The sequence below is a fragment of the Cavia porcellus genome, unplaced genomic scaffold (genome assembly GCF_034190915.1).
Source record: "Cavia porcellus strain 051 isolate PalLab524CR breed Dunkin Hartley unplaced genomic scaffold, mCavPor4.1 scaffold_1, whole genome shotgun sequence".
Taxonomy (NCBI): Eukaryota; Metazoa; Chordata; class Mammalia; order Rodentia; family Caviidae; genus Cavia; species Cavia porcellus.
This window is the reverse complement of record NW_026947484.1, coordinates 107,123,221-107,138,378: the sequence shown is the minus strand read 5'-3', so window position 1 is coordinate 107,138,378 and position 15,158 is coordinate 107,123,221. Positions and strand designations below refer to the sequence as shown.

The window sequence follows — 15,158 nt, the reverse complement described above, 5'->3', positions numbered from 1 at the left end:
CATCTAGACATGTGCTTATGGGAACCATTCTGGTTACTGTATAAGCCTGGACACGCATGCTGCCAGAGGGCAGCAGCTCGAGCTGGCGGATGCTACAAGGTGATGAACATCTGATCTCTACGTTGGCTGTAAGTCATTCCCCACTAGTACTTACAGCATGCCACGGACTGTCTGCTTCCCCTCCCACCTCCGCAGAACCACAAGGACTAGACTGGAGGTTAGGACACTGCTCTACATGCGCAGGACAGGCCAGAAAGCTATTTAGCACCTTATTTTGCCATCTAATGAAAGGAGTCCTGCAAGAAGGGACTATATGCTATCATAGTGCTAATCTCTGGAAAAAAGGAAAAGCAGGAATAAGCTTGAGTCTAGAATTTTCAAAAGAAAGAGATGATTTCTGAGCTATCCCAAATTAGCAAGAACGACACTGGGTGGCAGCCTCAGCAAAGCTGGAAGCCAAGAAGAGGAGGGATGAAGAGTCAGCGGTGAGGACACAGAGGACACAAAGTCCCAGGGCTACTTGCTTTTTACCAGTCTCCATCTTAAATCTCTATGAAACCTGCCTCCTGCCCATCATTTCTGTAGCTCTATCAGTCTCTATGTCTCTGATCAATTATGAGTGGGCAACCTGTGATGCTCCCCAATCTGAACCCACTTTCCTCCACACTTGTTAAGTTTCCACAATCCATTTTTTATAGTAATAGTAAATTTATTTTTGTTTTTTTTTGAGACCAGGTTTCACTATGTAGCCCAGGCTGGCCTCAAACTCGCAGTGATCCTTTTGCCTCAGCCTCTGAATGCTGGGATTACAGACGTGCACCACTATGCCCTACTTATGATCCCATTTTTAAAATGGCCCTGCTAATTTCTGCATTCTCCCGGTCCCTGCTTCCAACCCTGGGTTGCAGTGGGGCTGGGCTGAGGCCTGGATGGACTTTTTGGCTCCATCTCTCATTTCCTGAGTGGAGCCTCGCTGCACTAATTGACCTCGAGGGTCTCAGCTGTGCTAAGTTGGGTGTTTGTTAGATCCCTGTTAGGCTTGTAATTAGTGCAGGAAATCTAGGTCACAGGCAATGATGGGCTGGAGTGATGGTCTCTCGGGGCCTGAATAAAGGTGGGGGATAGCAAACAGGTTCCTGTGTGTGTGTCTGTGGTGGGTGAGCTAGGGACAGGGACAGTGGGACTCGTGCACACACGCAAACATGATCACGTGCAGAAAGGCACTCAACCCTGGTGTGTGTGTGTGTGTGTGTGTGTGTGTGTGTGTGTGTGTGCTCGTTTGCTTTTACGTTTTTACTCCAGTTTCCTTCCAATCTCTCCATATATGGTGTGGCTCCAGGGCAGGCTGGGGATTGGCTGCAGTTGTTGGGAGCCCAGACCAGGAGGTAGGAGAGAAGCAGAAAAAGAAACGAACCGGGCGGGGTGGGGGCGGGGGTGGGGGGTACGCAGTCGCCCAGCTCCCAGGGCTAGGTCTGCTTGTCTGTGAGGGGTAGACAAGGGACAGTCTTTGGAACCGGTTTCTGAGGAGAAGGAGGTAAATTTACTATTGGCAGAGGGGCTGGGGGAGTGGGTGGGGAAGGGGACAAGGGCTGTTTTCCTAGGATTAGGCTTGGTGTGCCATGGTTTGTGAGGGCTGGTGCAGGGGTTAGAGAAACTTGTGCTCCCCCAACCTCTTTTCTTTTCACGCTGGACAACCTACAGCTATGCTGTGCAAATTGCATGCAAATGAACTCATCAGCTTTCTGGGCCAACGCCTCAGACATTCTTGCTAGTGCTGGAAGAGCAGCGCTGTACCTTAACCGACTCCCACAGCTTCCCCTCAACAATGTACCAAGAGGAACAGGAAAAACTGAGGAAATGTCCTTGAGATGTAAAATGTGCACTTGGTTCTGTGCATGCCTCCTCCTTCACCCCACTTTCACTCTGTTCTTCATCACTGCCCCCTACCTGAGAGCCTCCCAATGGAGTTTCCTTTTCCAGTTCACTTGGGCAAGACGATAATGTAACAAAGATAACGGGAGGGAGGAAAAGAGGAAGAATGGGAATCAAACTCAATACCTTACACTTGCCAGGTAGTTGCTTATGACCCTGAGCTATAACACCAGTCCAAGAACGGAAATATCTGGAAAAAATGTCCATGGGCACTGTGGCATGAAAAAGCTGCCCCACATAGCTGGGGCTGGCGCCTGCTGCTCCGCCCATTCACTCGCCACAGATACAGGGCCCACGGAAGGAAGCAGCATCCTGACCTTGCTTGTCACCTGCCACCACAAACAATCCAGCTGGTGGAAACCTAGCTTTGGCTGAGCTCTGTCCCAAAGACCGAGGACTGCAGGCTCCTCTTCTAGCTCTTGCCTTTAGCCTGGCACCTGGCACTCTCTTGCCTTGGAAGAGCACAGCCTGTGACCTTATCAAGTGCATGAACCCAAGGAGGTTACAGTGACAGTGTCAGACTCTGTACCTTTGTCTCTTTCAAAGGTGCTCTGGCCATCTAAGCTCCCTGTCCTTGCCTGATGAGCTGAGCTAATAATCATAGCAGCCACAGCTGCCATGTCATAGCATGCCACCAGCCTTTCCCACACACTGCCTTCAGCCATTCAATAACTCATGTTTAAAGCCGAGGAGGACACTGACACCCAGAAAGCTTGCATCCTTGCATCCTACTGAAGGCCTTGTAAGCAAAAGGTGGCAGTCAGAACTCAAACCCATGTTTGGGCTCAAAGCTGGACTCATTTCACCACATTGTGGCCTGGATGTTCCAGCAACTACAGAACTGACGCTGGTGGTGTCTGTGCCACGACCACAGGAGCCAGCGGCCAGGTCTTGAGGTCCCCTGCTTCCCTCACCTGTCATACTCTTCTCTGGTGTCTCCCAACATTGCACGGTTCTCCTGGGAGGCACAGACGCCTGGCATATTGGGACACACATGTCATCCTCACTTATCCTCATTTATCTTTTTCACTATGTGGGAGTGACAAGGAAGAAAAAGGCAAAATGGTGGTAAAATTCATTCAGAAATGGAAGTTTATAAAGTGTAAGTTTAAGTCAGACTTTCAATATTTGTGGCACTGATGACCAGGCTGTTTTGGAATGAAGCCTACTTGGAGGACAGGAAGCCTGGAGATCTCGGTTCTGTCATTCCTCAGGAGACCCTGGGCATGACAGCAGGGTGACACTCTGCAATTCACTGACTCAAGTGGGACACTTGTTTTGAAGACTAGGTAACTGCAGGCCAGATACAGGGCAAGCATTCATGACAGGGTGTGGTGAGGGATGCAGACAAGAATCTCTCGCGTGAGCAGTTTGATTCAGGTTCCCACCTTGCTCACGTGGTTGTAGGACTGGCATCAGAGCAGAATGGAAACTGAAGGACTCCTATTTCTCCCATAGCATTTTCCTCTTTAAAAGAAGGCCATCTTCCTAACTCTAAGGGTCTATGTGCAACTTGTCCCCATCTCTTCTCTTCTCCCTACTCAGTCACTGAAGTTCTGGGACGTGGCTCTTAAGGGGAGAGAAATCTGGGGAAAGGGACTGAAAAGCTTTAAGGGGTTGAATAAATTTTCTAGCCCCTCATTCACTTGATTCATGAAGTTGTCTTTCCAAAAATAATTTGACTCTTCTATGGAACTTATCAGTTATTAAAACCTGACTCTAGGGGCTGGAGGTTTAGCTCAGCGGCATAAGCACCTGCCTTGCAAGCAGGCGGTCGTGAGTTCGATCCCTGGTACCAATAAAAAGGAAAAAGACAAAAAACAAAAAACAAAACAAACCTGACTCTAGAAACTTCAGAGAAAAGCTACGAACAAAATAAATGCAGCTGTGGGTCCCACTGTGATATGCAAGGGAGTGCAGCAGCTACAGAACAGAGCAGGTGGTTTAGATGGTCTTCCAGAGCGGGCCTGCTCAGAGAAGGGGGTTAGAGACTACAGGAAACCTTGTGGCTGAAAGAGGAACCCAGACATATGGCTGGTTTTCCCCTTTACCCTACCCAGCCTGCATCACAAATCAGTCTCATTCTTAATTCAGTTCTTCCGTGGGGTCAGCAGTTTCCAGTTCCCCTATGCTAGGTCCCCAGATGACCAAGCCAGTCCCATCCAGCCAAGGTAATGTGTGACTCTTACGCTGGCAAGAGCATGGTAGATGTAGGGTGGAACCATGTCAAAATAACAAAATCCAAACAGTTCCATTCTCCCAAACCTGTTCCTTTTTTGCAGTATGGTATGGGGACAGAAGCCAGTCCTCATCCTGCTAGGTAGGCAACTGCTCTACCATTGAGCTCTGGCCCTAGCCCAAGCAGCTCAATCTCAAGACCGCCATGGGTGAGAAGCCAGTGCGGGGCTGGGAGGTTCTCATTCCACACATCCTCTTCAGGACTGGGGTAAATTTCACTTCTATGGCATGGACAGGTGGCCTTGGGCCCCACACCCCTAGAACTAGAGTTGGGCAGCTGAAATTTCACACTCAGACTGAAAATGTGGAATGGGACACATGAGAAAACCTGCTATCTCAGCCCCTCTCTTGGAAGTCTGTGCAGGTCTCTACCAGCCACAGGGCCAGGAGGCGGGCAGGGTGTAGGATGTGAGCAGGCCGTGTCTGTACACCGACCATGCTTTCTTGCTTTGGGTCAAATTTTTTATTACTGCTATAGGGATCATCTGCTCCTCAAAACTGGGTAGGGGGGCGTTAAGAAAGCAAGTAGGGGAAGCAGAGGACCCAGAAAGCAGGTAGGGGAAGAAGAGTGGTAGCAACAGCCATGAGTTTGTGTTTGTTTTCTGGTTTTGGTTTTTTTTTTTTTTTTTTTTTTGATTGAGGTAAATAAAAAACTTTATCCTGCATTGCTTGGAGGTAAGAGTCTGTCTGTCCCCCAAAAGTTCTGGTGTTGTGCTGTCCTTCACATCAAGCTCTTCCGGTACTGACTGTGCTGGACACTCTGTCTGAGGTGGGAGTCTGGGGTCTGCAGGTCCATCTGTCTGTACAGGTCCCTCAGCTCCCTGACTTCCTGCAGCACCCGCTTCGCCTGGCTCCAGTTCGATGATGCCTCTCCCAGCAGCCGCTCCGTCTCCAGCAGCAGCTGTTCTGACTCAGAGTCGGCCGGAGACCGTGGGGGATCCTTGGCCTTTCGCTTGCCATCTCCAAGTCCCTGAACCTCTGCCAGCAGCTCCTGAGTCTTCTCCAGCTTCCTTGCGACCAGGTCCTGGATGCGGGACAGCTGCCCTGGGGGTGGTGGGATGGCTGCTGGAGACTCTTCAGCCTGAAGGTGGAGGGGTCGGGCAGGGGCTGTGTCCCGCTGAGACAGGATCTCCTCCATGGAGGCACAGCGGCCTTTCTCTGTAGGTGTCAACTTCTTGGGAGCCTGTGGGGTGTAGGTGGCCCCCTTGTCTGGTTTTTCCCAAGGCTGAGAAAGGCTGCTACCTCGGTCTGAGGAGGGCTGGATGCGGTCTGAGTCTGCTCTCCGCCGACTGCCTGCCAGCTGGGCCACAGACTTGTCTAGGTCCACCCGAAAGCTCTCAGCACAAGAGGTCGACTCCTCAGGGTTAGGGTCTTCTTCTTGGATCAGGTCCAAGGTCAGCATCCCATCTGAGGTAGAGGTGGAAGCCTGAAAGGACAAGGTGAAAATGAATGGCTGAACTCACAAGCAGAGACTTCAGGAACAATAACCCGAAATGAGGGTTGTAGTCATTTTCCTGCTTGGTCTGCCATCTCTAAATCTGCATTCTTGAGTGGGCCCTTCTATGTTGTTTACTACTTTTTATTCCTTTGATGCTGACTTAAACCTCATTTTCCCTTTTTTATGAGTCAGGGTTTGGCCATGTAGACTAGACTGGCATTGAATTCACTGTGTAGCCCAGGCTGGCCTTGAACTCCATCCTGCATCAGTCTCCTGAGTGCTGGAGTTACAGATGAGTGCCACCATGCCTGGCTCTCCTCTCCTTCCATTTTTCTGTAAAGTCAACTTTCCTGCTTGTTTCCCTTAACCTCCTCCATGCTATAGGCTTTCTGAGGAGTGTCTGCTTCCTCTGGACGGAGAACGAAGTCCCCTACTGGATTTGGCACACTCTGGGTGCTCCATATAACACAGTTGCTGTCCCCTCCATTTCCTCAGTTCCCCTTGCTATGTGGAACTCTGAACCCCTTGCCTTATTCTAAATCTGTATCTTACTTCCAGAACAATCTGACTCAGGGGTGGTGAACATACGGCACGCTGTTCGTTATCACTGAAAGCTCTAAAAGGTTCGTGATCACTGCTTTCATTTAAAAAGGGGCCTCACTGCTTTGTGTGGAGTTATTTGCCTTAACCATTCTTCACAGCAACCATTCAAGGTAGACATGAGCTCTGCCCCATTTTCCAGTCTTGCAGCTTCAGAAACCACAGTTAACCTTGAAGGTAGGCCCCAGCTCAGACGCTGTCCAACTCCAAAGCCAATTTCATTCTGCTGTACCTCAGGGCCTCTCTCCCTAGAGGGCTCAGATGAGTGCCAGAGATGATCACTTTGGATCGAAGCTGATTCCGGTCCTTCTCCGACTGGAACAGTGCTCTGTGCCACCTTTCATCAGGACAGTAGCCACTGCACTGTGCCACATAGTGGCTTTTATTGTCTTGTGTAGATTTTACCTTTTTTTTTTTGTACTGGGGATCTAACTCATGACCTCATGCTTGCCAGGCAAGCACTTATGCCACTGAGCTGAATCCCTGGCCCCTAGACTTCATTTTTCACTTTCCCTGGGACACATCTTATTTTCTCCACTAAAACTACTGACATCAAGACGTGTGAGCTCATGGTAGTGCTGAATAAGTATTTTTGATTTAGAGAAACTGAATCAAAATGGGAATGTAGAATAGAAATGACTTCCTCAGCTTTGAATTTCTGTCTCAAGAGGCCTCCACAGAGGCTGCTCTGAAGGATGGACACAAACTCAGCCCTTGCCAATGTTTCCTTTCTTGTAGTCCTACATACCACAGCCATGAGGTGTCCCCGGGTGGGGGGGCGGCGGGAATGCTGGATTTTCGCCCTGTCTCTTGTGGGGTGTGCCAGATAGCTATCCTCCTCGACAGTGACCTGAAGAGATACAGGGGTATGTCATGGGTGCCGTCCAGGACTCTGTCCCAACTCAACATCCCCCAAGGCCCAGATAGGGAAATACAGCCACCCTCAAACCACTTCTGCACAAGCCCGTAGGAAAGGACTTCCTGGACACAAAGGACCTCAGGCTGGCTTGTGCGTCATGAGGTAGGGGAGGAGGAGATGGTGGAAAAGATTTGAAGGTGGAAGGAGAAGAGGGTTTTCACAAGGGGAACGAAATGGACCTGATGGGGGAGCAAATGATTGGGCCCCCAACAAATCCTCTTTGGTGAGTCACAGTTGTTTCCTCTGCCCAGTGCCCTCTCCCCACAACAAGCCCTCTGACCTCATCCAAGATGCGGTTCTTGGCTCGGGTGATGGCGGAGTTGAGGGCATTTATCCATGACTCCTTCTCTTCTGGACTCACTGCCAGGAAGATCAGGTTGGGTGCCTGTGAGGAGAAGACTCTTGTTTCAGCCAGGGTTTAAAAGTTGGTGCCTCACCTTGATAGTGAAGAAATAAGAACTTACAATCTCATTCTCTTAGATCCAGCTCCTGGAAGGAGACAGATTCTGCCTCTGGAGTCATATACAACTGTAGGGAACTCAGCCTCGTTTCTGCAAAATGCTATATAGCTCGGGGCAGCTAAGACGGATATTGGATATTAATTTGGCATTGAAAGAGCTGGGCATGGAGGTGCATGCCTGTAGTTCCAGGATTTGGGAGGCTGAGGCACGAGGATTGTTACAAGTTCAAGGCCAGCCTGGGCTACAAAGTGAGCTCAAGGCCTGCCTGAACTGCATAGTGAGACCCCGTCTCAAAAAAAAACCAAAAAAGCACTGGAGATAATTAAAGGAAATTTTATAGAGGACAGGTATTAAAGATCGTTAAATAAGGAAACAGGATGTGACAGGAATGGTTTCCCCAGGTTTCCTCAGACAAAAAAGAATCAGATTCAGAACTTTAATCAACTTTCCAGGGATAGCGACTACTGATTTTCCTCCCGAGAGAGATACTGCACACACAGGGATGTGTGTATTTGACAGGGATGTGTGTATTTGACAGAGACAGAGACAGAGACAGAGAGAGAGAGAGAGAGAGAGAGAGAGAGAGAGAGAGAAAGAGACACACACACACACACACACACACACACACACACAGAGAGAGAGAGAGAGAGAGGGGTTGGGAAGGAGGAGAGAGACAAAGTGCAGCCTGGTCTGTCTGGAGGGAAGGAAATGGCCATTAGAGCCACTGGTTAAATAACAGAAGTCAGCAGGACAGCGTGAGTCAAGACAGCTGAGGGAAGAACCTGGAGGGGAGCCTTCTCTTGGCCCCTGATTACTGGATTCCTGAGGCCTGGGAGGCAGGAGAAACGCACCGTGTTGCCCGGCTGTTTGGAGCAGGCGACAGTAAACTTGCTATGGTTCTTCTTGCTTCTGCTCTTTGATTTCCGGAGCTCTTCACACTTCTCATAGTCACTCAGGTCAAACACTTCCTGAATATTCTTCTCATCTTTTACCTAGCGGAGGGTTAGAGGTGAGGTAAGGAGGATAAAATTAATGAGCTCCTCCCCTGAAAATGTCAGTCTAGAACAGTCTCAGGCACTAGTAGCCTGAGGAAAGGAAGGGATGACAGGAAGGGCCATCCTGCCCAAAGCCTTCGGAGGGCTGAAAATCATGTGGGACTAGGGCAACGTCCAAGTCTGGAGTCCTGGGTGGGTTGCGTAACCCCTTGCCCAACCCTCTTCAACCAACCCACCATCTCCAGAGCCTCTCTTTACCAACAGCTCACTGTTACCAAAGGACACAAGATGCAAGTCCTTAAAATGCGTACACCCTTAAAAGGACATACTGAATGGGGAAATTTGATCATCCTCAATCAAGAATGACCTGGGTGGGCCATGATGAGCCCAATGAAGCTGGTCAGTCTGGAGGGAATGACTGTCTGTCTCTGGCCTCACTCATTTTGTTTTGTTCCCACAGTAACTTCTTGCCCTGTCCTAGACCTACTTCTGATACCAGAATAGTATTTACTATTATAAAGACTCATCAAGACAAAGCAGCCCGCACTTGTCTGGTTAAAACTAACTAAATATGTAAAAGCAGCCTCAGGTCTTCCTTGGAAGATATCTGCCTTCCTGGACCAGAACTGTTTCTCAAAGGAGCCCCAGGCTTCCCAAGCCCTGGCATAGGCGGTGTGCATGCATGAGCACGTGCCCTCTCATCTTTCCTTCAGGGTTTTGCCAACCTTCAAGTAGGAAAGTAGCCTACTCTTCTGTTCCCCAATCCATTTAAAGTTTGTTATTTGCTCATCCCTCTAAACTGTGCTGGATCCAGGGAGCTGAGGACAGTAGGGCAGATGATCCTAACTTCCTTAAGGTGCATGACAGCCCATCTATCTGCCTCTGTTGTTTGTTTCGGGAAGGCTTGGTTTCCTGGCTTCAGAGGCTCTGAAGGATGACAGACTCAACTAGGACAGGGTACTTCCACGGGCATTCAAGAACAATTCCCAGAAACCCAGAGCCAGGATGTAAGATGATGCATCATCCTTGCTCTCCCCACCTCTCCCTGACTTAGACTATCAGCAGAGGCCAGAAGCCTTAGAGAGGAAAGTGCGGGGTGTGTGTGTAGCCAGGGGAAGAGAGTAACTTGTTCCATTTTCCTGAGGGGCGGGGAAGGGAAGGGAGTTGCTCTGGCTTGGCCGTGGACTGATAAGGAGCACTGGAGGCAGACACTAACAGAGGGTAACCCTTGGTAGGGCAGGGGGAGAGGATGGGGTAAGGACAGCTCCACTGTGCAGGCAAGAACACCCCGGGGAGTCTTCTCTCCTCTGAACTGCATTTCAAATCTAGTTCCCAAAGTCTCATTTATAATCACTCAGCCCCCAAATTCTCCCTTTCTTCCTCCTGATTCTTCATCCATGGCTTACAGAGGTTTTTCTCAGGCTTGGTAAGAGCTGCTCTCAACCCAGCTTCCTCTACCAAGAGGTCTTTCTGGGATCCAGCTACTGGAGCTACCCATTGGCTCTTTTTTTTTTTTGTCTTTTTCGGTACCAGGGATCAAACTCACGACTGCCTGCTTACAAGGCAGGCACTTATGCCGCTGAGCTAAATCCCCAGCCCCTACCCATTGGCTCTTGACAGAAGATGCCTCAGCCCTCTCTGAAAAAGGGAGGCTTTTGCCTGAGGAGAAAATGTTTCACAATAATCACAGAAGGGGGCTGGGGATTTAACTCAGCAGTGTAAGTGCCTGCCTGGCAAGCATGAGGTCGTGAGTTCAATCCTTGATACCACAAAAAAAAAAAAAAAAAAAAAAGGAAAAAAAACCACAGAAGGATGAGACTCTAACAGTTGTAGATCTTATCATTCCAAGTAGAAATAACAACAACAATGACAAGATTGGTGTAAATTCCAGAGAGAGTATATTCTGCTTGCACTAACATGTAAATGACAAATATAATATGCTTTTTTTGGTACCAGTACCCAAACTCAGGACCTTGTGCTTGCCAGGCAGGCACAGTGTTACTGAGCCTATATCCCCTGCCCTATGGCATACTTTAAAAAACTCTGTAGGTTCTGGAGCTTTTGGAAAGTGAGCAAAAGAAAGCTGGGAGTCCCATCAGTGTCACCTTTAAGTTAGGCCTGCTGTGGTAGAAAACTGGCTGTGAAGGACAGTAACTTAACAGCTGTTCCCTCCTTTCTTATGTCCTTCCCAGCAGGGAGCAGGGGGACATCCCCTGCCCTGGGCCAAGCCAGATTCTCCTGACTCACAGAACCCCAGGCTGAGGCCATGCCATCCTTTCCTTGGCTCTGGGTGACTTCCTCCACATACAAGGCACAATCAAGTTCTTTTGGCCCCCAGAGTCTGCTTTTTGGACAGACACAAACAAGAAAAAAGTCTTGTTTCTTCTACCCTTTCACTGTTCTCTAGTTTCCTCTTTGACGTGTAGGAAATTCTCCCTGATTGCTCACTTAAGTTTCCTGCCATTATGAAGTTCGGGAAGGCAGAAGGTACACTCTGACACTTGCTTTTGTTTTGTTTTGTTTTGTTTTTAAACTAGAAAGCCAGAAAACTAGAGTGAGAACTTTCCGCAGAATTTGGAACTGAACAGAGGTGACCCTTACAACTCAATCTTCCTGAGTCTTTTCTCAACTCACTCCTGAGACTCTCCCTCAGTGAGTTCCCGACTGGGTGTGAAAAGGTTTAGATTCCCTGCAAGGGGATCCTTCAGCCCTGGCACAGCATGGTTCTTCCCTAATGCCTAGGCAGGTGCTGTTCTCAGATGAGTATGTTCTCTTGGGCTGTGGGTCTGTTTCAATACCATAAAAGGATTTATTTACCTAAATATAATCTATTGAATAGCAGTGTCTACTGCAGAAAGCAGAAGTAGTTAGCACTCAGGCAGGACTTCCCAGTTGGCCCTGAGTGAGGGGTCACAAGGTGGTTTGTCAGGCATTGGTGGCACAATCACAAAGAAGAATTCCGATTTCTCACTCTCACAATATGCTATGGATCACAAGAGTTAGGGACAAAAGGGAGAAAAGCCTGAAACTCATTGATTTGTGCTCAGATTCTGACCCAATATGGCCTGTGATTTTTAATGTTTAAGACTACAGAGCCAAACCTATGCAGAGACATCAGGGACTTATAACTATTTTTCTTCCTTCTGATCTAAATATCGGAGGGTAGGAGTAAGTTAAATATGAGTGCCTTATTATTTTTTAAGTGGAGTGGAACAGAAAGCGTACTTGTTAGGGACACTGGTTTCCACAAAGATAACTGTTTGGCACTCACAGATATTCTACCCAAGGTCACAAGACTGACCCTGGGTTCTGTTTTCTGATCAGAGCAGCTGTGCTACCGATAGGACCAGCACAGGTTCCTGCCACAGACAAGAAAGGAGAAGCTGGCTGGGGTGCAGTGGGGAGCAGGAAAGCGCCAGGGAAGAGCTGAACAGCTGTTTTAACAGCAAAAACAAAGGACAAAAATCCTGTATTTCAGGATGTCAGGTTAGGGTAGGAGGCAGCAGGGGCCACTCGGGATTTCTGACATGTTGGGAGATGAGTATCATTGTTGTCATAGACGTATTTGCCAAGAAAAAACATGAAATCAGAAGTAAACTCAACTTCTAATTCTTCCTCAGGTCCTCTCATTGAAGAGGGACCTTTCTCTATGGAGTAGGATGGGACAGAGACTCAAACTTGATTTAGAAAAGCAGATCCCATGGAGACGTGTCGTGTGCCCCCCCCCCTCATGCAGACAAAGTGGGGACGGCCGGAGGCAAAGGGCGCCTACCTCTCTCTCGGAGATGTAGAGCTGGTCCCCTTTCAGCATCACATAGCGGTTTTTCCAAATCTCCCTGAAAATTCCTTTCCCGCAGAATTTCCGGACCCAGCCAACCTTTTCAGGCGGTGCAGACTGATGATTTCCATCCTGAGGCCCCTGTCCCGGGGGCAAGATAAGAACCAGACGGTGAGGTGACTGCAGCCAGTTCTGGCCCTCAAGACCTCCTCGGTTCTCCTGTCGCCTCCGAAGGCTGCGGCCGGGAAGCCCGGGTCGCCCCAGGTCGGAGGAGGTCCGCGCTCGCTGCAACTCTGCCGCCGCTGCCCTCCCCCTCTGGAACACCCGAAACTGAGGGGAAGGGGAGAGGAGGGCGAAGGGGGAGCGGCGGCCTCGGAGCCGGCCCAGGCCCAGCCCGCTGCCGCCTCTTCGCGCACGCCGGGCCGACGGCGTTTTCCTTCCTTTGATTCCTCATTGTCTTCCCGTGGCCGCCGCGGAGCGCGGTGCGGGCGGCCGCCCAGAGCCGGGCGGAGGAGGGCGCGGGGCGGGCCGAGCCGAGCCAAGTTGAACCCCCCGGTGCGAGTAAACAAACAAAAGCGCCGGAGCGGGGAGCGGGGCGCGGGGCCGGGCCGAGCCCGGCACCTGGCGGCCGCGGAGCCCCAGCCGGGCGGGGGTGGCGCAGGCCGCCCGGAGAGAACCCGCTCGGCCGCGGAGCCCCGACGGAGCGGGGTCGCGGCGCGCAAAGTCGGCGGCGGCCTTGCGGCCAGCGGGCGCACTCACCCTCTTGATCGGGTTGTTCTTCTTCATGGCTCCGGCGAGCGCTGGGCGCACGGGCGGCCCCGCGTGGGGCCGAGGCCGCGTCGGGGGCTCCTTCCCCGGGGAGGGCGGCGGAGATGCCCCGGCGCCGCCGCTCCGCCTCCCTCCGCCCGCGCCCGCGCCGCGCCGCCGCTCCCCTCCGAGGCTCGGGTTACACCGAGGGCCGGCCCCCCTCGCACTCGCGCTCGCACACACGCACGCCCGCTCCCCGCCCCTCGGCGCCCTCCGGCCCGGCGCCCACGCGGCCCGGGCCCCACGCGCGCCCCCGCCGCCCACCCGCTCCCCGGCGGCCCGCGCCCCTCGGCTCCATCGTGAGCCGCTGACGTTGCGGGCTCGGCAGGAAGAGGGCGAATCGCGGAGCCGCCGCCGGTGCGCCTCGCCGCCCCCCGCCTTTGTTTTCTACTCGCTGGGGTGGGGAGAACGGACCGGTGCCCGGTCGCGGCCCCGACCCGGACCCGGACCTGGACGGCCGAGTGGGGCCGAAGAGACCCTCCGAGATGCCCAGCGGAGCTGGCTGAGCGGATAACCGGGAAGCACAGCGATTGAGGTGGACCGGAGATGACCGAGATCGAGACCATCTCCCTCCGAAATCCCAGACTAAAACCGGAGCGCGAGCCAGGAGGGCACCTCGAGGTCACGCCCTCTGCCTGGGTTTTAGTGGGCCCGGGCGGGTCAGATGTTGGGGAAAAGTTTTATGCGTCCAAGAACGGTGTTGGGGATGGAGTGGGAGAGAAGTTGCTGTTGCTACACATAGCTTCACTTTAAGTAGCCTCAGGCCTTGTTTGAGCCGCAGAATGACGCTAAGTATTAGGTGGATCTAAGGATCTCCGTTCACTGGGAAACAAGTGAGACTCAGAACGGCTGAGGGGTTTGCAGATGCACCCATTTCCTGTAAGGACTGGCAGAAGTCAGTCTCCAAAGCCGTGATCCACTGTGCCAGCGGTATAATGAAATAGAAGCTGCAGTTGAGGCTTAAACTTCCCAGTCATTTTTCTGCAACTGCCCTGCCCAGTAAACATCCTATCCGGTCTGCACGCTGGAGTCCAGGGGATGGCAGAGCTCGATGCCCACAGTTGCCCTCCTTGGGGGAACCTCTGCAGATCTCTTCTGCCCAGATCTGCACAGCCTGCAGGACACATTTCAGTAACCTTCAGATTTTCGGTACATATGTGATGAGAAGAAGTCGGGAAGCCCTAGCCGAGTAATGGGTTCATTGCCCCTAAGTGGCCTCGGACAAATCGCTGAATTTTCTTAAGCCTGCATCCTCTGCATAATGGTGAGGGATGAACTACCATTTCCATCAAGGAAACTCAGAGCAGTATATGAAATGATCTGTGAAAATCCTTTAATGATAAAAGTATTGCCCTGTAGAGTTAACTATGAGATTATAATAAACACTTTGCCTGCCTGGTGTGGTGGCACACAGCTGTAATCCCAGCACCCTGGAGGCTGAGAGTTCAGGACTAGCCTGTACTACAAAGCAAGGCTCTGTCTCAAAAAACAACAAAACAACCCATAAAACATTGCCTGACTGTAGGCACCAAATGACCACAAAATGAATAGAGGCCCCAGTTACACAAGAGCAATAGAAAAGGAAAACCCCTTATTCTGGAGATGTCCCGAGTGGAGGTATGTTGGCTAGGTTTGTGATTTTGAGGGATGGAGGGTGTGTGGGCTTTTTCTGATATCTCTGTAACTAGGGGAGAGATGTTTCTTGTCCCAGACTCACCTTTTTAATCCAATAAATGTTTCACTAACCGTCCTTATTAATTTCTGTTTTATACTAATGGCAAACTTTATCCTTTCAAAGTACTCTGTTGTTTCTTTAAATCTTTAGTGCCACCTTGTGAAGTTTATAGAAAAAGTATTAATATTCCCATTTGGGAAATGTGAAAGAGGGAATGGAAAATCAACTAGTCCAAATTTACACAAGTTACTAGTTTAGTGGGTTAGGGTTATGATTCCAGTTGACCCTTTAGACTTTGTACACACACACACACAC

The 15,158-nt window shown here is 50.8% G+C and overlaps 1 protein-coding gene across 2 annotated transcripts; it reads right to left on the bottom strand.

Annotated features, from left to right (window-relative positions):
* Positions 1 to 3,006: 3,006 nt before the first annotated feature.
* Positions 3,007 to 14,401, bottom strand: Plekho1 (pleckstrin homology domain containing O1). Of its 2 annotated transcripts, none has more exons than XM_063252532.1 (6): positions 13,618 to 14,401; positions 12,356 to 12,502; positions 8,440 to 8,580; positions 7,408 to 7,512; positions 6,957 to 7,058; positions 3,007 to 5,596 (listed from the first exon to the last, which is right to left on the bottom strand). In XM_063252532.1, exons 1-6 carry the CDS (start codon positions 13,732 to 13,734, stop codon positions 4,892 to 4,894), a joined length of 1,317 nt encoding a protein of 438 aa, XP_063108602.1. In that variant the 5' UTR covers positions 13,735 to 14,401; the 3' UTR covers positions 3,007 to 4,891. The 2 variants fall into 2 exon arrangements, with proteins under 2 accessions (XP_063108602.1, XP_063108606.1); XM_063252536.1 differs by lacking the exon at positions 13,618 to 14,401 and adding an exon at positions 13,121 to 13,303.
* Between the last annotated feature and the right edge of the window lie 757 nt (positions 14,402 to 15,158).